Below are 24,536 nucleotides of genomic sequence, written 5' to 3'. Positions count from 1 at the left end.
TAAAACCTAATATACCAAGAAAGATTATCTATATTACCTGAAAATGGTATTTGCTAATTGGTTGCATTGTATAGAGACCAGAATCTTGTAATGGTATGCAACGATCTGAGTTTAACTTGCACTTAGTGCTAACAATGTTTTCTCATATACATGCTTGATGCACATACAGTGGTCCACTAGCTGACAATTCATTTTTAATGTTAGGAAAGAATGAATTGAAGCATTCACTTTCTTTTAGAATGAAAACTGCTCCATTAAAACCGATGGAAGGAAACTAGGTGGTGCAGTGAGCTTAGAAGCTCAGAAGCCGTTTACATCTGAGAGTTTGGTTGAAGTTATGCTTCTGGCTGTGTTGTCTATACCTTGAGTTTAAAAGAATAAGAGGTGGTCTCATTGAAACGGTTAGAATTCTTAAGGGGCTTGACGTGGTAAATGCTCCTCATGAGGGAGTCTAGGACCACAGGGCATAGTCTTAGGATAAAACAATATTAATTTAAGACTTAGATGAAGAGGTCTCCTTTTCTCAGAGGGTTGAGTCTTTGGAACTTCTTGCCACAGAGAGTTGTGGGAGCAAAGTCCTTGTGTGTAAAGGGTCAGATTTATCAGTTGGGCATCTAGGGTTATGGGAAATGTTAAATCAGCCATGATTCTATTGAATGGCAAAGCAGACTTGAGGGGCCAAATGGCCTACTCCTGTTTTAATTTTGTACGGTCTTCCAACACTTATGTGACATTTTATCAAATGCAACCCACTCCTTGTAAACTTGGGACACCAAAAAACTCAAAACACACAACAGGATCCACTTCAAACTACCTTAAGTAAAGACTTTACATTTTGTTTTTTGTTTTACACAACCTCCAAAGAAATTCACAGCCAATGAAGGAGTAATCACTGTTGTCGGGAAAATGGTAGTTAATTAATCCCACAAATATCAATTAAATAAACACCAGATTACCTCTCTTAGGAGTTGATTGAGGGATAGATGTTGACATTGGGACAATTCCCTTGTTTTGCTTTGAATGGTGCCATTGAATATTAAAATCCACCTCCGAAGTCAGATGGGATCTTGGGGACTTTTCTCAAATGAAGGATGCCTCAGCTGACAGTTCACCACATTCTCATCACTGCATAGATGTGTCAGCATTGTTTCTCATAGTGTAACTCAGTTGTAACACCCTGACCTCTGAATTTCCAGATTCAAGAGCCACTACAGGATTTAATCACATAAATAAGACTCAGTGCCTACTAAGGGAACACTGCATAAGCAGAGGTGTGGTCTTTTCATGTGAAATATGATAAGCTGAAGCTCCACCAGCCTGCATAAGTGAACATGGAAGATCCAATGGCTCTATTTTAAACAGCAGATTGTTCTTGCTAATATTTATCTCTCAACATTATGAAAAAGGTTACATTGCTATTTATGGAGGACTGCTGTATGCAAATTAAATGGTGCTTCCTCCCTTATAATACTTAATATTAATGTAATTCAAAACAAATTAATTGGGAATGACAGAGGCTGAGGGGTTACGTTATAAAGGTTTATAAAATCATGATGGGCATGGAAAAGGGTAAATAGACACGGTCCTTTCCCTGGTTTGGGGAATCCAGAACTAGAGGGCATAGGTTTAGGTTGGGGGGAATTTAAAAGGGACGAAGGGTCAATATTTTCACACAGGGGCTATGAGTGTATGGAATGAGCCACCAGAGGAAGTGGTGGAGGCTGGTCCAATGCAACATTTAAAAGGCATTTAGATGGGTGTATGAATAGAAAGGGTGGGCCAAGCACTGGCAAATGGGACTACTTAGGTTAGGATATCTGTTCAGCATGGACAAGTTGGACCAAAGAGTCTGTTTTCAGACAAGTTAGACTAAAGAGTTTGTTTTTGGATGAGTTGGACCGAAGGATCTGTTTCCTTGCTGTACATCCGTATGACTAGAGCATTTTGAGATGTCAGGTACTCATTAGAAAAGCACTATAAATGCAGACTTTTATTTTCTGAAGTCTCCAGCATTTGGCAATGACCACTGAGCTAAGGCAACCAGCTTATTAGTTGACTGGAATGTGTGGTCACTGTTAATACCCAGACACTCCTAATGACATGGCTTTTGCACTGTCTTTGGCCACGGAGTAAATTAAAGTTACAAGCAAACCAGTTTCATGAAGAATACCCCTTCCTAAACCCTGTCACTCTATTTCTTTACTGAAGGTACTGAGATATGGATTCAATTGCACACATAACTTCCAACAGTAAACCCACTTGGCTATATATCTGCTTGAGTATTGGAACATCACCTCCTTCCAAGTCATCTGAGCTCCTGATTTGAAAACAAATCAACTTCCCCCCATTGTCACTGGGTCAACCAACACAGACTGCAGTGGTTTATCAGCATCAAGGGGTCTGTGAAAATGTGAAAGAATCAAGAACCAGAGGATGCCAATTTAAGGCAATTACAGATAAGAACAATGACAACATCAGGGAAACCCTACTTTACGCGACCTAATAGTTAGGGTCTGGATGCATTACTCAAAGGTGCGAGGAAGGGCTTTAGATTCAAGTCTTCAACAGATAATTACCTGAAAACATTTGCAGGGCTATGGGGGGGGGGAATCTCAACAAGTTATTTACAGCCTCTATACATGTTAAGGCCAAATGGCCTTTTGCCATAGGTGATGCCTCTGGATCCATCAAAGACTACAATAAAATTAGAACAACTCGGTTGTAGAGTTACTTTCATCTACAAGAACACATACTTAGCCAGAAATTATTGTTCTGCAATTAGCTAAAGTCTGTAAACGTATTGTTGTTAGTCCTGTAGAACCCAATAATAAAACTATAGTATACGCATCTTTGAGGTAGTATTATAATAAGTGCTCGCTTTACAGGCTGTGCAACGTAGCCATCGTTTATAAGCAATTGGGAAAGATACATTGAGTCTACTGTTCCAGGCAAAAAGCTGTGTGTCATTTTACTGCAGGACCCCCTTCTCACTGCTATCGGAGAGGCAGCACATGTATGGAATTTGTGGTCAATTCCTTAAATATCTTTGTGGGTACGGAGAAAGGGTAAGCCAGCAGTTTTTTCGGGAAGTGGGAAATAGGAGTCAGAGAGTGTGGCGCTGTATCCTAACTCTCTCCACTTGGGAAATAGGAGTCAGTTAGGGACGCGTGATTGATGGATTGATATCTCATCTGCATCTCAAACAATCGTGTCCCAAACGCTGCTGGATAATCTGTCTTTGGGCGTATTAGCTACGAAAAGGTTCCGTCGTGTTTTCGATGCAGAAAAACATGCAATCTTCTGAGACAAGCAGCTTGCAAACTTTCAGGAGGAGAAAGTGCATTTGATACCGGTTCACGTTACGAAAAGAAATGCACATTGCTGTAGAGTTGATGCAATCTGAAAGTCTATGGTAAAAGAGCTAGTTAAATCCAAATCTGAAATTCCTTCCAATGGAGAGTTCTCCCTCTACTGGACAATTAGGAGAATTATGAAATACAATGTTGCCCCCAAACCTGTATCATTTTGCTTGCATCATTTAAAACGATATTGATTTACTTTTGTATCAAAATACTTCCAAATCCCAAGACTTTGCAGTGTTGGTAATTTGACAGTGTGGTGCTGGAAAAGCACAGCAGGTCAGGGAGCATCCGAGGAGCAGCGCACGCTCTCGATTCTAAGCTCCAGCATCTGCAGATTTCACTCACTTGGTGTTGGTAATTTATCGGTTGACAAGAAGAAAAAAATAAACATTGGAGTTAAGAGTTAACCAGACCCAAAACGTCAACTCTTATTTTTTTTAAAAAATCTGAAGAGAAATCCACGTTCTCAGGAGAAAATAGTCAGAACAAGGAGGCATAAAATATTAACGAAGGTCGAAAGGAAAATTAGTTTTGAGGATCGTAGGCAGAGGAGGCATGATAAATGACATTGTCATGCAACTGAAACGGTATATACCATTTCAGTTGCATGACACTGCAACCAGTTGCTATAAATTGTCTTATGATCCGGATGAAGGAGCAGCGCTCAGAAAGTTAGTACTTCCAAATAAACCTGTTGGACTATAACCTGGGGTTATGGAATATTCTTAAGGCATACATATGCATTTAGGACAAAGGATGTTAGGAACAGATAGGAAAATAGAATTAAAGGTGAATTGAATTGAATTTACTGTCACGTGTACCAAGGCACAGTGAAAAATTGTCTTGCAAGCAATACAGGCAGATCACAGAGTTAAGTAGCATAGATAAGTAAATAATAGGTAAACAGCAGCAAAAACAAAATACAGGTACAGGTTAATGTTAAGAGTTTGTGAGTCCATTCAGTAGTCAGTCAACAGTAGGGTAAAAACTGTTTCAAAACTGACTGGTGCATATTCAGACATCTGTAACTTCTCCTGGATGGTAGGGTTACAGAAAAAAAACATTGCCAGGGTGGGATGGATCTTTAAGAATGCTGGCAGCCTTTCCTTGCAAGCAGGCCTGGTAGATGGATTCTATTGATGGGAAGGTGGCCTTTGTGATTGTTCAGGCAGAGTTCATTACTCTCTGTAACAGTCTCTGATTTGGAGTGGTACAGTTGCCATACCAGGTAGCGATACATTCAGACAGAATACTCTCGATGGCACATCGATAAAAGTTGGCAGGGTTATGCCAAATTTCCTCAGCTGCCTGAGGAAGAAATGTTGTTGGGCCTTGGTAACCAGTAAGTGGACAAGAAAGCTTGTTGTGGATTGCCACTCCCAGGAGCTTAACATGCTCCATTCGTTCCACCTCTGTGCTGTTAATGTGTAACATCCCGCCAAATGTTAATAACGAGTTGCTTGGTTTTGACGGCATTGTGAGCAAGTTGTTCTGTGCACCATTTTTCCAGGTCTTCCACCTCCCATCTATAGTCTGTTTTGTCACCATCTGAGATTCAACAGACTATGGTGATGTCATCAGCAAACTTGTAAATGGAATTAGCGTAGTATTTGATGACACATTCATGGGTATACAGTGAATGAGCACACACGCTGGGGGGCAGCTCCAGTGTTGAGCGTTAGTCAGGATGAAATATTGTCCCCAATCTTCACTAATTGTGGCCTGTGGGTCAGGAAACTGAGAAACCAGTTGCAGAGAGTAGGCCTTAGTCAGAGATCACTAAGTTTAGTAATCAATCATGAGGGAATAATAGCGTTGAAGGCTGAACTGTAGTCAATGAATAAGATTCTTACATAGCTGTTCTTGGTGTCAAGATGTTCAAGGGAGGAGTAAAGGGCAAGTGATATGGCATCTGACATGGATTTGTTGGTCTGATAGGCAAATTGGAAAGTGGGTCAAGAGTAATGGAGAGGCTGGAGTTGATTAATGCCATGACCAGCCTTTCAAAGCACTTCATGACCACCGCAGTTAGGGCCACTGGATGATAGCCATTGAGACATGCTGCAGGAGTCTTTTTAGGCACAGGGATGTTGGCCCTCTTGAAACAGGCAGGGACGGTGGTCTGCTGCATGGAGAGATTGAAGATGTCCAAGAAGACCTCTGCCAGTTGATCTGTGCATGGTCTGAGTGCACGGCCCAGTACTCAGGCTGGTCAGAAATTGTGTAAAATAGTGGAGCAGACTCAAACTAAATGGCCGACTCCAAATTTGTCTGTTCAGCAAGACCTGGTATTAAGCTCAGCATCCATGATATCCTGTTCTTGGATTAGATTAGATTCCCTACAGTGTGGAAACAGGCCCTTCAGCCCAACCAGTCCACACCAACCCTCCAAAGAGTAACCCACCCAGACCCATTTCCCTCTGACTAATTGATCTAACACTATGGGGCAATTGTGCATGGCCAATTCACCTGCACTGCATATCTTTGGACTGTGGGGAAAAAAAGCAGAGCACCCGGAGGAAACCTACGCAGACACAGGAAGAATGTGCAAACTCCACACAGACAGTCACCCGAGGCGAGAATCGAACCTGAGGGACCCTGGTACTGTGAGGCAGCAATGCTAACCATTGAGCCACCCCAAAAACAGTAATACTAAAGTTAGATATCACAAAAATCATCTTTAATAAAAGATTTTCTTATCAACAAACCACATCACATTCTTTCACAAAGAAATTTTGCTATATGAGCAAAACAATGTCCAGCTTACCTTTGCTGCATTTGTTTTATCTGTAGTATGGACCAGGCAATTCAATGTTTAAGTTATTTTTGGCAATTCACAAATCAAAACTCCTCCAATCCAGCAATAATTTACTATACAAATACAGTAAAGCCAACTTACATTGAGAACTACCTAAACAAATGCACAAGCTGTTGCAAGATTGAAACAAAACTCTGCTGCCTGTCTGAATGTCATACCTGCTCACCATAAGATCTCATTTATCACCAACCTGTGCTTGATGGCTTACATTATCTCTCAATTAGTACATGGGAGTAGGACTAGGCAATTTAGCTGAGTCTGCTTCACTACTAATAAAATCACAGCTTACCTGGTTATAGTCAGAGTTTCACTTTCTTGTATATACCACTCCATAAACCTAGACTCCCTCGTCTATTAAAAATCCAAATTTAATGTCTGAGATTGATTAAGAACCCTACCTCCATGAGTTTTTCGCAAAATTCCAGAGTCTAACAACAATTTGTTCTAATCTGTCCTAAAAGGGAGACCCTCGGGAACTCAAGAAGGGTTCTGAAGGGTCACTAGACTCAAATGTTAACCTGCTTTCTTTCCAAACATGCCGTCCAACCTGGGTTTATCCAGTAATTTCAGTTTTTATTTTGTGTCTTTAGCGCAGTCGCGTTTTATTCGCTTAGTTTTAATCTTCTCTACAAGAGGAAACATCTTGTTAACTGCCTTATGCAGACACAGGATCTTGTGTTTCAAAAGATCATCTCTCTTTCTTCTAAATTACACTGGATACAGTTCTAACTTGTTCAGCTTTCCTTTATACTATAACCCATCATCCAGGATGGAGTTGAACAACTCTTGGGCAAACAACACCTCAAATTTTAAAATTCAGCCTAGCTCCTCTCAGATCCCCAACCCTTCAAGATTTATGCTGTTCCCATTGACAGTCATGTTTTTGAGCTGCCAAGACAATCAAGTTCCCTCCCAATGACTTGGTCTCTCTTCAATCTTTTAAGCCATTTCATAAAACCTACCTCAGACCAAGCTTTTGACTAAATGCACCAGTATCTTGTAGCTGGATGTAATTTGGGATTTTAAAAAAAGTCTTCAGGCATGTTATGAAATGCCTCTGAAGCAGTTGAGACTTGAACCAGCCTTCTAGCTCAGAGGCATTTTGCTCGAGAATATCTTTGAAGCATCAAAACAATTACTTCATAAAAAGGGGTTATAAAAAGATGCTGTTTCACTTAATGCTTAGATCACATTTAGACAAAAACTCGCAGCACTTGAAAACCTATAAAAATGACCTCTTATCCCTCCAGTCGGACTAGTAATATAATTGGCCTAGATTAGTCATCCCCCAAAAATGGACACGGCAAATCAAATCCTAAAATTAACATATAAGAAATAGGACAAGAAAATGAAGCAAGATTATGGTCAAAGATCAAATTCATGTTTTCAAATTAGGATCTCGGAATCTTACAGATCCAAAGTCTTTAGATTAATAAAATCAATAAACATACTAGAAATAACAGTATTTAAGACTTTGCTATAAGGAGATAAGTTTGAGTGTGGAATTTTAGACAGTTAGGACCACACATCAATAAATATTTGGACTCTCCAGACCTTGCAGCTTCCTCGCAAAACAAGTGTGGGGCTTGGAAATCACAGCTTACACATTAACTTTCATAGCAAGATATTTCTGAAAGTTAATTAAGTGCATAGTGACATATGAGAATACAATACGCAGAAGCATTTTCCATAAAATGTTTATTTGGGGCAGTATCACAAGATATCATGCAACAGCTTAGTGTGTAAAAAAAAACCAAGATAAACCTCCCAATGTTTTCAAAAGAGTGGTAGCGAAGACCAACAATTCTAAAAGTGATTTGTTCAACAAAATCCCAAAGATTAAACTCAGTCTCATGGTCCCTTGAATATCTAATGTTAAAAGGTCCAAATCACTTTTCAGTCAGTAATATGCACATCTAGTAAGGTTTCTGTAATCTTTATTCGTCATGTTCTATGTTCACAAGAACATATGCCAAAGGACAGAATACATGCATTCCATCTGAAGGTGGCTTAACCACTGATTGAATAAAGGAAACCTTGTCAGCCAGACAACAAGGCATATTTAATTATATTAGCTTCAAGAAATTCTAGTGTTTATGGGGGGCCGTGGAAAGAATGAATTCTTCAAAACAATTTGGCAAATTCAAATAAATACAGCAAGTGGTTGAAAAATCACATACCAGTTTTGCACATCAGATACTATGTTTAAGCAATTGAACTGGTCATTTTCAAATTTTATTTAAACAATTTGCACTTAATCCTTGTAAACAGGTAAAAGGGAAACACATTCCGTATTTCCAATTTATGCTCGTAAATTTTATTTTAAACCACTGCAAGTAATTCATCCTTTCAGTATATATTCCTTTTGTAGAAAATATATTTTTACACTGTAATAAAAAAGGCAAGATGCGTAAAACAGAAAACTGATGTTTGTGGTCCATCAGACTACAGAACAGCTGTTGACATTTAAATGCAATTCTTAAGTGTGTCCCCTTGCTCTCTGTCTCAGGCATCTTACGTTCTTGGTAAGTTTTCTGCTTCCTCTGCCTGGATGCAACCAACGACAGAAACGTAGATGATCTTTGGCACTTAAGCTGGTAAACTCAGCTTCTTTCCTTTGAGAACTAAAGGAATAAAAAATTGAGAGAAAAGTTATAAGGCAATAACGTTTCTTTTATATACACCAGTTTTAAAAAAAGTGTTATTATAGTTTAAGAGATGTAAGAAAAAAAAAGGTTGAGACAGATAAGAGTGGTATGCTCAAAGCCAATAAAGTAAACAGCTTGTGGTTTTTTTAAAAAATAAGACATTAGAACAACAGAAGCCGCCTGAATGGTGGGTCAAGCTCCCACAGAACCAGGATTTCAGTTTTAGCTTTCTGCAGTTGCTAGGGTCTTGAAACTGGAAGTTGAAGTGCTTATTCCTCCTCCCGCTAAAAGCTGGGGTTCTCTTCCTGCTGCTAGAAATGCACGAGAGAATCTATTTTACTGAATTTGCCTTTGTCAAGGCGTGTTTACGGGATATTACTATACTGGAACAGTGAATTAGTTGTTAACAGACATTACTTTGTTCAGCATTTTTATAGAGTTACAGTTAAGACAATTCTTTATATTTTGTCTGAACTGTAGTTATGAAAATAAAGTGTGTTTTGCTTAAAGTAGATCAGTTTGAGCAATCGAAATGCATCTGGAATACAACCTCCCAAAAATAAAATGTTAGGCTGTTTTAACATATTTTGAGGGGGGTTTGTCAAGTCCATGACAAATCCTTCATGTCAAACTGCTTCACCATCAATTACTTCCATGTGGAATAACTTTTTATTTATTCATGAGAGACACTGGTATTATTAGAAAGATCATAATTTATTGCCGCTCTGAAGGGGCTAGTGCGCAGTTTTGGGACTAGGACCAGAGCAAGAGTATTAGGTGCTCTAGACAAACCTTTAGATTTATTTTACATGAAAAATGATGCTATTCATTGTACATTCGCACTACTGCAATTTTCAAAGCATACTTACTAGAAGAAATTAATAACTTTGTCTCCCGTTCATCAGATACAATGCTACCTGTTCCTGGCCAAATGTTTAGATCTTTCCAATTTGCACAATTTATATCACTGCTGCAATGATTAAGGTATTTATTATCTACTGGTTTGCAACCTGGGAATAGATGATGGATTATATAAATTTGAAATTTCGGAAAATACAATGATTCAATTACAAGTTCGGAAAGACAATGGTAATACATGGAAAATCATAACGTATGGACGTAGGCATACCAGTAGATCCAAATCTTTCATTCCCATATTGCAGCCAATTTACCATAGTTTAACGAATTAGAGTCAGAGATGTACAGCACGGAAACAGACCCTTCGGTCCAACTCGTCCATGCCAACCAGATATCCTAAGTCAATTTAGATAATTTGCCACCAACTGGCCTATATCCCTCTAAACCTTTCCTATTCATATACAATACTCATTCAGATGCCTTTCAAACGTTGTAATTGTCCCAGCATCTAGCACTTCCTCTGGTAGCTCAAATCCAGACATGTACACGCTACCCTTTGCGTAAAGTCACCCCTTAGGTCCCTTTTATATCTTTCCCCTCTCACCCTAAACCTATGCCCTCTAGATCTGTACTCCCCTATCCCAGGGAAAAGACCGTATCTATTTACCCTATCCATGCCCCTCATGGTTTTCTAAACCTTGCCAAGGTCACCCCTCAGCCTCCGATGCTCCAGGGAAAACAGCCCTTGCCTATTCAGTCTCTCCCTACAGCTCAAACCCTCCTACCCTGACAACATTCTTGTATATCTTTTCTGTACCCTTTCAAGTTTCACAGTGTACTGCCTACAGCAGGGAGACCAGAATTGAACAAAGTATTCCAAAAGTGGCCTAACCAATGTCCGATACAGCTACAACATTACCTCCCAACTCAGATATTCAATGCTCTGACCAATAAAGAAAGGCATACCAAATGCCTTCTTCACTATCCTACCTAACTGCAACTCCACTTTCAAAAGAACTATGAACCCTCACTCCATGGTCTCACTGTTCAGCAACACTCCCTAGGATTTTATCAATAAGTGCATAAGTCCTACCCTGATTTGCCTTTCCAAAATACAGCATCTCATATTTATCTAAATTAAACTCCATCATTAATCCTTGGCCCAATGGCCCATTTGAATTAGCTTTTTCCTCGCATTAGTGACTGTCTAGTAGTTGCATCAGCCCTGCTCATTGGATCATTTACGAGGGCAGTTAAGAACCAATTGTGTTGCTGCAAGCCTGAAATCATAGTTCAGACTAGGCAAATATTAGATTTTCTTCCTCAAGGACATTAGTGAAGTAGAGGTGGTTTTATGACAATCTGACTAACTGCGGCTTTTCTGCACATCAAGTGCATTTCAATTCCCCAGCTACTTCTGTCTGAAATACAAAGTTTAACAATGAGTACTCAGAGAGCAGTATGCTATGTATCACACAAGCAAATGCAACTAAAACTGTATTCCAAATCACACTAACATAACTAGGTAATTGCATTTTGATGACGATGTTGGCTGAGTGAGGACCAGAGGTCATGGCTTTCCATTATCTAATGTGATCTCAACCATTCTAAATCAGCCTGCCATCACCTCTGACCAGGAATGTCTTCCTCTTTGTTGTATGGGAATATCAGCCCAGGTTAACCACTCAGGTCCTACGGTCAGACTTGAATCAGCTTCTGATCATCTTTGGGCTTATCATTTTTCATTTCCTGAACCAATATTTTTACCCAAATTTCATGTTCATGCTACAACATGTAATATTAAGAGAGCATAAAACCATAGCCCAAATACTCTAGGGCTAACAAACAGTATACATTTGCTAAGATATTAAATTAGGTTACTCCTCTTTTCACATACCACCGCACATATTCAACTGCCTATGCTCTGGTTAAAATGGTTCGGCAAGTGTTAATGAAGCTTTCATGTATCAAATTTGTATATGACTTATCTGACAAAATGTATTCATCTATTGTAATCATTGATGGGTCAAGACTACATTTTACAGATATCTGTGAATGATTATTAAAGGTGCTTACTAGCAGTTGGATAGCTTGGGGACAGAGTGGATTCAAAATTGCACAATTTGGTTTCAATCAAGAAAGTTCACGACACTTTTTCCACCACCTTAAATACAAGCACAACACTGCGTTCCCAAACAGTATATTGTATGAAACATGGAGAATGGAAAAATGCAAATATTCTATTCCTCACCTTTTGTGACATACAAATAGAAGAAGTCGCAGTAGAGAACAGTCTGAACCAAGCCAGCGACAATAGCAATGAGGTCAAAGAAACCCTCAAAGTAATAACGCCAGATCCAGTTGATAAGGTACAGGGCACGATACAAGCCGAGAAAGAAGAGATAATGAGTCGTGATGGTCTCTGCTTCACCTGTCTTGCTGATCATGAAGAGCTGGGGGAGAATTGCAACTGACTCCAGGTAAATAGAGAATGTCCACAGGATCTAGGAGAGAGGTTTTTTGAAACTTTAAGCTACAATTTCACATTGCATCTCCATGCCGCTTGTACCCATACAAAGTCATAGATTTTTGTCATCCAACAGCGCTGACTTATGTAATCCCATGGGGCAACACACCAAAATTCCTTCTACAACACTTTTCAAAATTGTAACCTTTATGCCACCACAACCTCCAGCTCCCCTGCAAGTGAGGAGTCATTGCACCTTTAAAATAACTGCAATCCCATCACCATCACTGGTACAATATCCTGGTACTCCCTCCCCAACAGCACTCCCTGGGTACACTAACAAAGTTCAAGAACATAGCTCACTATCACTTTTCAATATCAAATAGGGATGGGTATTAAATGCTAGTGCTGCTAGACATCCCAATAGAACACAACATTCTGATATTTAAAACATAGACAACTCTAAATTTACTTAAAGTTCTGTTCCAAATGTTCCTTCCTTCCTTCAAAACAAAAATTCCATAAAACTGTGATAAGCCTTTTCCCATCAAAATCCCTCACTGCACCCCATTGCCATCCAAATTATTATTAGTCTCACTATCCCAACTGTACTTCAACAGTGGAGGGCAAATGAACAGCAGCTAACAAAAGATTTTAAGTAACAATGTATGAAAATAAAATGTATTAAAAGATGGCAGTGGCAGGAAATTTCTCAAAAGCAAATAGACTTTGAGCTGATAACAAAAAGTAGACTTTAATGCCAAATTGGTTCCTTCAGGCTGCAACATTGGAATTAATTACAGATCCCTGGTTGCCCATAAAGCTTAAGTGTTTTTTTTTGCAGTTGAGCGGTTTGTTAGGTCAATTCACAGGACAGTCAACAGTCAATAATGTTAATTTGAGACTGAAGAGTCAGACAAGATTAAGTACACAGTTACATTCCTTCCCAAAGGTGTCCTACTGTTCATGCTTTCTATAAGCCTGCACCATATTTCACTTGCTGATCAAACATTATGACGGAACAACAGATTTAAAAATCACACTTGGACTAGCTATTAAGTGGTTACTCAAGAAAGGAGGACATTTAGAGCAATGTTAGTTTTTCTACACCACACTACAGGCTGCTACCATAATAGGAGATGCAAAACAGTCAAGATTACTAATGAGTACAATAACCAAAAACAGTTTATTTTTGCTGCTACTATTACACATTGTGTCCAGTCCAAGATGATACCCTGGCAGAATCTTGAATCTATGCCCTCAGCTGGGACAGATAGATGGAGACAATTGGAAAAGAAAACAGAAAAATAAAACTACAAACAGCTTGTACTTAAACCTGGGTGAAAAACAGAAGTTAATACTTTTGAAAACAGCTTGAAATCACCAAAAACAATTTAGACATTTACCTCCATCGGAGAGAAGTCATGATTGACAAGGAACGACAATCCGCCCACAGGAACAACCAGAAATTCAGCACGGAATGTATCGTGGTTTCCATCATAGGTGGCCTTAAACTTGAAATAGATCAAGTACACCGTGGCAACTGAGCAAGAAATGTAGATAACCTTTTTTTTTGAAAAAAAAAGGGTCAATTATTAACAGTAATAAAAATCTTGATCCAAGCAATCCTCAGCAATTCTGAAAGTTTATGTAAACACCCAGGAGACCTATTATTTTTTCCCCTGCTTTGGAAAGGCCATGCTGACGGACAACCAGATTCAATACAACTGTGCTTGCAGCAATACCACAGTTCATTCCATACACTGGACTTCAATACATTTTTGCTAAATGTTTATCAATCAGGTCACCGATTTCCAAACGTGTCTCATGCAGTACCTCCAGTTTAAAAACTATGGAATCTTTGAAGAACGCAGGAGACATACAAAAGTTAAAACCATGATCTAAGATGCTTTCAATATAGCCAGTCTAGGACATAAACTGAACAAAATATTATTCAAAACATCAAATGCAAAATTTCAAACATTTTGCTTAGAACACGCATAGGAGAGACAGAAATTGTGTGCAGAGTTCAAATATGCAAACTTGGACATGGCCAGTACTTACAAACTTTGGAATGGTGAGGATGGACAAAGTTGTCTGTTACTTCATGGCAAGTGTTCCAATGCACAACACCGCAAAAGAGGTAATCCTAAACATCCTGCGCTTAGAAATAAACGTTTGAAATAGTATTCATTCCACTGTCTGACACTTACCTTCATGGAACTGTTGTACAGAGAAATGAAAATAGTGAACAAATCCAGGTATCGAGTGAGAAAGACCAATGCAAACAGAACCTGACTCTTCCCAGAGATACCTAAAGGAGGAACAAAAATCAACCAATGCAAAAATGCAATAACAGTCTGAACTAACAATTTTTCCTATTTTAACCTGAAATAAATTAAATGCATAAGCTAAATACTAAGGATTGTGCAAGAATCTTAAATTTACATCATTGGGAAATCTAAAATCAGTTTGATGAAATTATACTTTGTACTGGGGCCAATTAGACTGCATAAAGCATCTCAAATGCCCCTGGATGGCAAGATTTCCACATTTTAGTTTAACACCAGCATTTTCATATATTCCAACATCTAATTTACATTGCTCACTGCTATTGAGCTTTGGCGTGATTGCTTCTATTGGTCCAAAATCCCTTTCATTTTCCACTTACATTTATGTAGTAGCACCTTACTAGAATTTTCTCAGGGGAAATCACATTTAATTTTCCAAAACTGAATTTAATCTGATCCCTTTTGTGAAATAATGACACATGACTGGGCAGGGGTGAGGGTTCCCCCAAAATGAGAAGGTCAACCCGATATAAATCTTATTTTGAAACTGATCATTGGATTATCCAAAACATTAAAACATCAAAAGGTGTACTGTCATCCAACAGTGCTGTTCTGCACTAAGTAGGTTGAAAACACTACACAGCCAAGTTCATGAAAGATAGTGGTCTCTTTATAGCCATCTACATAAAGATGTATGACAGCATTGGAATAGGTTATGTGCATACGAAAATCAAAATCTGCCTACTGCATGCATATGGCATTGATTTGCATTAAACCAGGAACAGAGATTAAAGACTTTGGCAAACCTTGGACATAAAAATAAATCATTCTCTAACTCTGAATGCAATTCAAAGAAGAGATTTAGAGATACAGATACTTAGATATTAAAATTACTATAAATTCTGTGTCTTATTGTCTTGCTTCAGAACCACCCAAAGGAGGAGCAGCGCTCCAAAAGCTAAAGTTTCCAAATAAGCCTGTTGGACTATAACCTGGTGTTGTGTGATTTTTAACTTTGTCCACCCCAGTCCAACACCAGCTCCCCCACAAAAGAAAAACAAGTTGTTTCTCAGGTTAGCCAAAATAAAAACTAAATTAGGATAAGGAACATCTTCTCATTGTTCAGAATCATTTCCAGATTTGACTGACTAAATACTGGGTCATCAATATTTAATGGGAAGAACATTTTTATATAGCTTCTAGTTTGATTCAATTTCACTATGGCCTAGATAAACTAAGCTGTGAAACTGTCATCACTAGTTTGCTATGCAAATACCAAGATACTAACAGGTACTGCTACCAAAACTTTAATGATGCCATTCTGGAGGAGGGTCACTGGACCCAGAACATTAACTGATTTCTCTCCACAGATGCTGCCTGACCTGCTGAGATTTTCCAGTAATTTCTGTTTTTGTTTACGTTTAATGATGTCAGCATTGCTTGGCAACCCATAGGACTACAATGCCAGTTTACAGTAATTGAACTTCCAAAATTAGTTGACAGAAGCAAACAGACTGCAAGCGGAATGGAATGTTGCACCAAACTGGAATATTTAGCCAAGAGGATTAAGATGTACACAAACTCAGACCTCTCAGCAGCAGCAACATAAGTTTATTTTCCTTCATTGAGCATCTCAAAAATAATTTAGCATTTATCTGGCTCCAGCCAAAGGGTCAATAAAACTGCTTTCATAAACTCTGAGTGCAATGATACTGGAGTAATTTGCATTGTACAATCACTTCAAAACTTAACATGCCTATCAGGGTCAACAGCACAAATTAAACTTGGCTTGTTTTTATTTCCAGCTGCAGCCTATAAAAAAAAGCATTCTGAACTTCAAACATCCTCAACCCCATTCAATCATAGCTCAAGATGACATGGACATTAATACAGGTAGATTGTTCAACATTCAACTCCGCTGCCTCTTGACTTCCTCACATTCCCTCCTCCCAAATATAGTACATCTTGCTAACAAGTAGTAAGGACAATAAATGCCAGTCCTGTCAGCAACGCTCATCCTTATCATGAAATAATTCCAGATATCAGCTGTTTTTAAGATGTCTTGCTTTGTGATGGGATTTCATGCACAGGGAGGAGACAAAGCTGAGCAGAGGAATCACAGCAAATTTCAATTTGTCCTTAACATTCAAATATCTAACCTGGAAATCAATCCAATCCCTGAGAACCTGGCTAAAGTAAACAGAATACATGCAATTCAGTTCAACTGAAAAAGCATCACACCCACAGAGGCTAGACATCTAAACAGCTCCATTCTAGACTGGGTAAAGATTTTCCTGTTAAAGATTGAGGACTGCAGATGCTGGAGATCAGAGTTTGGATTAGAGTGGTGCTGGAAAAGCACAGCAGGTCAGGCAGCATCCGAGGAGCAGAAAACGTTGCTTTTTCTGCTCCTCAGATGCTGCCTGACCTACTGTGCTTTTCCGGCACTACTCTAAATCCTGCCTCCTTTGTCTATTTGGTAAAGCAATTGCCTTTAGCATGTTGGCCTGTCTAGCTCTTACATACTGTTGAAGGACCACTTTCATAGTCCTCTGGAAACAAAATTTTTTAAATCAAACTCACACTCCATCAATTAGTGGAACCGTGTGATGCTAAGAAAACCAAATAGAGCATTTAGGTGTCTATGCTGAAGAGTATTTAGGTCTGTTATGAAGCTAGTTTTGGCAAATATTGATGAGTAAAACATCAGGAAATTTAAATATAATCCAAATCATTGAGAAGTGTAGCTCATTAAACATTGCTAAGTTGCACCACTGAAATCAGCTCTTTGCAGTAACAGCCCAGTTTGGAAGAACACTGGATTTTTTTTTGATGAGACAAAAATACTTAGTCCCATACATGCATTAATGACAGCACAATGTATTTTAAATAAAAGCATTCAAGCAATACAAAAATTATTCAAATAGACGTACAGCCTTTTTGAAAAAAGTCAGCGCCAAGAAACCTGTCACCTATCTGGAAAATTATCAATAAAAGTATACAGCGAGCATATTTACTACCTCCCAGGTGGTTTAAACATTTAAAAGGACGATATTGTGCAACGTATGCTCCAAAACGGATGTATTCCGCATGTTTCTTTTTAACTGCAAATACAGTCCTCAGCACCTGAATAAGGAAACCCGTATGATTGAAAGCAACAGTAACGAAACACAAAACTGTCATTTCATAAAACCAAACAACTATCACGGGACGTGTTATAAACCTTTCTGCAGTGTAAATCTAATCAAAGGTTAAGTAGATCTGATACAGAATATATAGACATATGAAACTAATTGCGGCGCTGGAAAAGCACAGATCAGGCAGCGTCCGAGGACAACATCAATTCTCCTGCTCCTCAGACGCTGCCTGATCTGCTGTGCTTTTCCAGCACCATACTCTTCACTCTGATCTTCAGCATCTGCAGCCTTCATTTTTTCCTCCACATACAAAACTAATCTGATTTTAAAGGAGGGGGACAAAGTAATGAAAACATTTGCTTTGGGAATCAGAACTGGCACCTCCTGGTCCTATATTTCTATAAATGTTGGGCCAGACGTGTTCTCTGGCTGTAGTGTTTAATCTGCAATCAATGTAGGAGGATGGAAACTCATTTGGCTAGCTTCCAGAGCTGGAGCAGACATCCCAACTCCTTTGGTACATAATGGCATTAAGATAACTAATCCCAGACATGAAAAGCAAAACCAATCCCGAAAAAGTTACATTTTGTGACTTTCCTCAAAGGATTTACAATACAGCTCCCTTACTTTCTTCAACAGTTGTTGAAGTGAAAAAAAATTCTACAGTAACTGGATTATAAAATTGGGGGTGTACAGTTAATGCTAAATAGAGAATATTGATTTAGGATAGTAGAGCATGCAGAAGCTATAAGGTGTTGGATTAATAGTCAGCAATACATGCCCAAAATTTAAACAACTTGAACCCAAGCTACTTAACAAGGATAATTACAAGTAGTTAGTATCCTTTATTGTATTCATGACTTTTCCTCCCCAATATACTTCTCCTCTAATCAATTTCAAATCCTTTTCATAACAAGGGCATGTGTTGCTCTGATTTGATGGTACTGTCAGGCATCAAATGCAAATAAGTTTTGTATCCCTGCACAATTACATCCCATGTACAGGAAGTCCCAGAAGCTAGCAGTTATCCTTTTGTTTTAGGTAATTTTACCATTCCTTTCAGCTGCACATACTGTTTGAACTGGAACAAGCTTTAAGGATTTCCTTTCTCATGAGAGGTATTCTCTCAGCACTTCAATTTCACAGGTTTCTTATTAAAAACCTGATGTTACTGGAAGAAAAACTGCAACTGTATTCACGAGGGAAATGACAAGCAATTAAGCTGCCTGTTTGATCAGCTATTATATCTAACTCTTACATTAAACAATCACAGGAACTGACATATACTAATCCACAAAAGACAATAAAGAAAGCAAGGTGGAAACAAGCAGTTCTACGATGAATTTCACCCTTTAAGTATCCAAAATCATTTCAACTCCAGCAAGGTAATTTTTGAAACGATGCTGGACAGGGGTGAATATTGATCAGGACACAGACAATTCTCTAGGTCCTCCTTAAAACATTATCGTAGAATCTTTTAGATCTACCCTTGAGGACAGACAGGGTCTCAACATTCCATCCAAAAGATGGCATCCAAAAATATAGCACTCCCCTAGCATTATTTTGAATCAACTTAGGTTGCATGCTTTGGGGTTGGAACCACAAATCTTCCAACTCAGATTTTAACCATTGCGGTAACATATCACTAACAACCAGAAAACTGCTATCCACAAGCTATGACAAGGTGAACTAGAAACGCTTATTAAAAAGGTGGGTCACAAGTGAGTGCACTTTATATTCTCATTGATCCATATTCTGCAGAGTTGCCAGAAACGAGACAATCCAAACAGCAGTCCAAAGTAGCAAAGCACACCCACAATTTACTCCAAACCACTAACATTAAAAATACTCCTTATAAATTTGTTACAGCAACTTCACAATTGTTGATACAAAATAATACAGGGCAAATTACATTACTAGTATACAATTCATTGATGCTTTTACATAAACTAGCTTGGAAAATGTCTCAAAAATATTCAGCAAATCAATTGGGAACAATAATTCCCTTTCAAACCTTGTTGAACTTTGCCTTTTGGAATCCATACCAACGAAAACAGTATCAACTATCGTTTCGGATCTGCAGGTATTGTGAATTGCATAGTTGGGTCCAAAAGTGCTCCACAGCAACACTGAAGATGGTACTCAAACATACCCCTAGAAATCTGAAACTCATTTTAGAAGTGGAGGTAAATACCCAAGCTTCATTGATTGGATGCTACAATTTATCTGTACCTATGAACTTTATGTAACAAGAAGCTACCCCACCCTCTTCCCAAAGAGCATACGTGGAATTTGATGAGTCTTGCTTAACTTGAATTTTTTGACAAGAAATTAGTTACTAGAGTAAAGGCTTTTAAAGATGATTTGACAGATATAACTTAAACAATTTGATATATACAATTAATGCAATTTTTCTAATAAAACAATTGCACATGATGTAGCAACTGTCAATCCTATAGAGGCCCAAAGTATGAACCAGATTGTCAGATTAATTTATCTGAGCAAAAATATACATTGCAATTACATTTGCCTACTGTGGAATCGATGGCCATTGACTATAGTTGTCAGAGAGAAAAATGCTTAAAATAAAAGCTCAAGGAATAGGTTAATGATGACTGAGAAAAAAAGTCAGTCAGGTAGTTGGGAGAATCATATGAACTGAGGGTACATTTGAAGGGGCCCATAGTTCACACTGGTCATTCTGTGGCCCAAAAGAACTTTGAATAAGTACACTAACCTACAAAAGAATATGACATATTTAAAACAGTTTTTTTGCCAGCTAATATACAAGTACACAATTTAGCAAATAAAATAATTTAATACTGGACTCACTTAATTGCAGCTAAACCCAACAATGTCTCTTAAATTCTAAGTAGTGCGTTTAGGAACAAGACAGCTGTTTTAAATTTTCAGAGCCAGATTTAAAACAAAAACAAATGAAAAATTTTCCAAATCTAAACTTCAAGTTATAAATTTAGAGTTCATGAACTTTACGAGAGACAATGGCCTATTGATATTATTGCTGGACTGTTCATCCAGAGAGGCAGACAATGTTCTGGGTGCCTTGATTCAAATTCCCACCATGGCAGATGGTGAACTTGAATTCAATAAAAAAAACTGGTCTTAAGAGCCTAATGATGAATTAATTGTCAACTATTAAACAAAAACCTACCTGGTTCACCAACAGCCTTTTCTTTTCTCTTTTCAATCCCTTAATTACTACTGTAATTAGAGAATCTGCCATCCTTATATGGTCTGGTTTACATGTGACTCCAGACCCACTGCAATATGGTTGACTCTAAACTGCCAACTGGGCAATTAGGAATGGGTAATAAATGCTGGCCTAACCAGTCACACCCTCATCCCATGAATGAATAATAAGGACATAACTCACTTTAGGGAAGAGCTGTAAACTTTTCTATTCAATTAGACAGGATATTCTTTCCCAAGCAAATCCCTTATTTGCTTAAGAGGCACATCAATTGAGAGCTGTTTTGTTTAAAGCTGTTCTCTATAAAGGGGTCACAGAGGTAGCAGATGGAGATTGTCTGACATTTTTCCAGATAAACAAATACATTCCAAAACTGCAAATATTCAATATATTTAACACATCTAAGGATTTGTTTTATGAAAAGGTAAAGTACTTCAATCTGCAATTGGCTGTGTTTTAAATAGACAGTGGTTGTCAGAGTTGCAATCCCAAGCCTTAATGTGCTCAGAAACATTAGATTCTCCCAGAAAACAGCATTGAGGTAACCAAAGGACAGCCTGCTTAAAAGCATATCATTCAAGTTATTTAATTTGCCGTTAAGGCATTAAGACAGTTTTACAATATTATCAAAAACAAACAGGCTAAATTTTTCATCCTTTCCTCAAAATAGCATGTTAATATTCTCCATACTCTGAATAAATGTGTTAGCTAGCACTGCAAAAGTTAGAGCTAAAAATGTGTTCAAATTATGTTGGTTTTATTTTGATGTGCAGTTGCAGACTCAAATATCTCAGACTCCAATATCTTCTTTAGAAATTCTCAGAGAGAGGAGAGCCTACATGTCTTTTTGCCCAAGTTCTTCACACACAGGCACAAATTAAACATGAATGACAAACAAGGTAGATGCACTGTAATGGAATCAAGCAAGCAAAATAACAAGTAGAGAAACTATAAAGCAATGGATAAAAAAAACACTGATGTAGACAAGCTACAAGACTTTTAGGATTTTAAAGTCACATCAACTTCCACATATTCAGGATTAGGGAGGTTGCAAAGTGAAGTAGAGTGTGTAGGCAGGGGCCCTTCAGGGTCCAGCTGACCCCAGCATAAATTTGTTCAGCAATGAATGGATTGTGGAAAAAAACCCATTATATGTAGTACACTCAATCATTTCCTGATTTACGCAAGTCTCATGTCTGATGGTATAGCCTAGCTCATTGATGAAACCTGAATGGATAGAATAGTCTGTCACCGAGGGCAGAGATTTTACTCATTTACCTGCAGATAATCCTGCCAACTAATATAGTACTTTATTGGTCAGCTCTCCATAGTTAAATAAGCAGCAAGAAACTTAATACTTTGTAGTTGCATTTTTAGTTAATTAAACTCCAGTTGTACTCTCATTCAATTGAACTCTTTCAAGTCAACCAAAACACCCAGCTAAATGGTACAGCAGAAAGCTGAACAGCCTCTACATTTTTAAACCTAAACATCTTGAAATATTAGCGAATCGGATGTAAGTTATACGCATGCGTTACAAGTGCCAATCAAAAGGGGGAGCACAAAGATTAGGATTCACAAAATGTCGTGCAGTTTTTAATTCTCAGGGCAATGCCTGAAACAACACAAAGGCATGGATGCTAAACATTGACCAACATGAAGTTAAAAACGTACATTCGATTTGCACACATTTTCTCTTTTATAGAGTGCGGGAAGGCAGCTCCTTCCCTCACCACACCTACAAAGGGCTGCCACGTCAGAGCAGGACAGGCAAACTGAGGGCCACACAATGGAAAGAGAGCAGAAATGAAACAGGATGAAGCAGTACAAAAGCCTTTTGAGCAATCGATGAACTTTGACAGTTAACTCGTCATGTAAACACAATCCAATGGTTTGGATCTTCTAGGCACGCCAGAAAATTAGAACGAAAAAGCAAACTTGCGAACAGAAACTAACTTCGAATGAAGTGCTTGCAAAGCTATTACACCTTGCCAACAAAAATACAACTGCAATACTTCAGTGAATTTTCTCTTAAAAATCAGAGCTCCAGCTGCAGAAATGGAACGGGTGCAATGTAGTACAGCAGTGGTGACTTTTGCGCGCGCGTTTTTTTGGGGGGGGGGGGGGGGTGGGGTGGGCGGAGAAAGAGTTCACTGACCCCTGTTCTTTGTCAGGTAACCGGACTCCATAAGCAGTTTTGTTGTTCTACCCAGGCCACTGCAACAGCAGGAAGAGGGGGCCGGTTTCCACTAACAGCCCAGGGCAAGGCCGGGTGGCTCGGTTACGCTGGTTACCGCACTCCAGACCACCCACACGCTTTCTACATGTCAGCAAGTATTAAGAATAAAGCCACTGGAATGAGAGATTATTGTCATCATGCATCTTTAGGAGCTTACTGGCATCACGTAAATGTGATCTGATTAACACAAACTCGCTTCCACATGGTGCAACTTGTTAGCAAAAGAGTAATTAAGGTAAATATCAAAATGACATTTTATCCAATTTGAAATAATAATTAGCACCCTCACACCTCCTTTTACGGTCTTGGGGCCTGACGACCCACCTCCTCCTTCCCCCATAGCAACCGAAAAGTGCGATCCGGAACCTACCAGCGCACGACCGAGTCTTCCATATCTTCAGCAGCAAGATGATGATTGCCATTAAATGCGAGAAATCGCCGGCCAGCCGAAAGATATTCATGATGAGTTAGCCTAGAGAGACAGCGTGTGTGTATAGGAGACAGAAAGAGAGTCCGAAGCGGAGCCCGTCCGACGGCTGAGCTGGAAAAGCTCCTCCCTCTGCCCGCCGTCCCCCTCAAAATGGCGGCGGCGAGGACGTGGCCCGGAGACGTGGCCAGCTGCGCTCCGCATCATGGGATACGTGGCAACGTCATCGTTTCCAACACCTCACAAGGCCGTCGAGGCCGAAGCCGCGCCCCTTCGCATCCAGCGCGCTCAGGCAAAGCCACGCCCCCTCCCACAGCCCCGCCCCTCCGCTAGTGCCCTGCCCTGTCTGGGGAAGGGTAGCTGATGCATTCACTTATCCATAAATTAGCGCGATGCTTGATGCAAGCTTGAGAGACAAAAATATGCCATTCTACCCAAAAGTTGTTAACTCAGGTGTATTTGTAAATATTAACTGATAGCACAAGCTAAGTTATCAGGCTATGACGGACTACTCTGATACAAAGTCATTGGAATCGAAATATTAACTCTGCTTTCTCTGCACAGATGCTCCAAGATCTGCTGAGTTTCTCCAGCATCCGCAGCTCTTTGTTTTATATTTGGACTTCTTTTTTGAAGACATCGAGTTGCCATCCTTCTCCCCATGATATCAGTACCTTTGACTGAAGGTTGTGTGGCAGTGAACCTACTTTCGGAAGGCCAGATGGTTCCAGCCAAAACAAAATATGAAAGAGTTCATGCTTGCACCTTTTCTTCCTTTCAAACTCTTGTTTAAAGTTGACCAGATTATGTTTTTCCTCTTCTTGGGATATTGAGAACACATTGTCACAGTTTCAAAATAAGAGAGTGGTAAGTTAGGACTAGGAGGTGGTTGCAGTTCTTCACTCATAAATATGTTCAATGACAGCATCTTATGAGAGAGCACCCAAAACTCTATCAATCTCTAAGGGAATCAAGGGATAATGGGATAGTTTTGAAAGGTAGGGTAAAGGGCTAACTGAAATGCTGCAGGAAAAGCGCAGCAGGTCACGCAGCATCTGAGAAGCAGGAAAATCGATGT

At 39.1% G+C, this 24,536-nt stretch overlaps 1 protein-coding gene across 1 annotated transcript; it reads right to left on the bottom strand.

The window, feature by feature from the left end:
• Positions 1-7,861: 7,861 nt before the first annotated feature.
• On the bottom strand, positions 7,862-23,620 carry kdelr2b (KDEL endoplasmic reticulum protein retention receptor 2b). Its single transcript, XM_072559792.1, has 5 exons — positions 23,402-23,620; positions 14,367-14,467; positions 13,560-13,718; positions 11,938-12,190; positions 7,862-8,804 (listed from the first exon to the last, which is right to left on the bottom strand). Exons 1-5 carry the CDS (start codon positions 23,490-23,492, stop codon positions 8,770-8,772), a joined length of 639 nt encoding a protein of 212 aa, XP_072415893.1. The 5' UTR covers positions 23,493-23,620; the 3' UTR covers positions 7,862-8,769.
• Between the last annotated feature and the right edge of the window lie 916 nt (positions 23,621-24,536).

This window comes from Chiloscyllium punctatum, chromosome 40 (assembly GCF_047496795.1).
Source record: "Chiloscyllium punctatum isolate Juve2018m chromosome 40, sChiPun1.3, whole genome shotgun sequence".
Lineage (NCBI taxonomy): Eukaryota > Metazoa > Chordata > Chondrichthyes > Orectolobiformes > Hemiscylliidae > Chiloscyllium > Chiloscyllium punctatum.
Note: the sequence above shows the minus strand (reverse complement) of the source record. Positions and strands in the feature narration are given on the sequence as shown.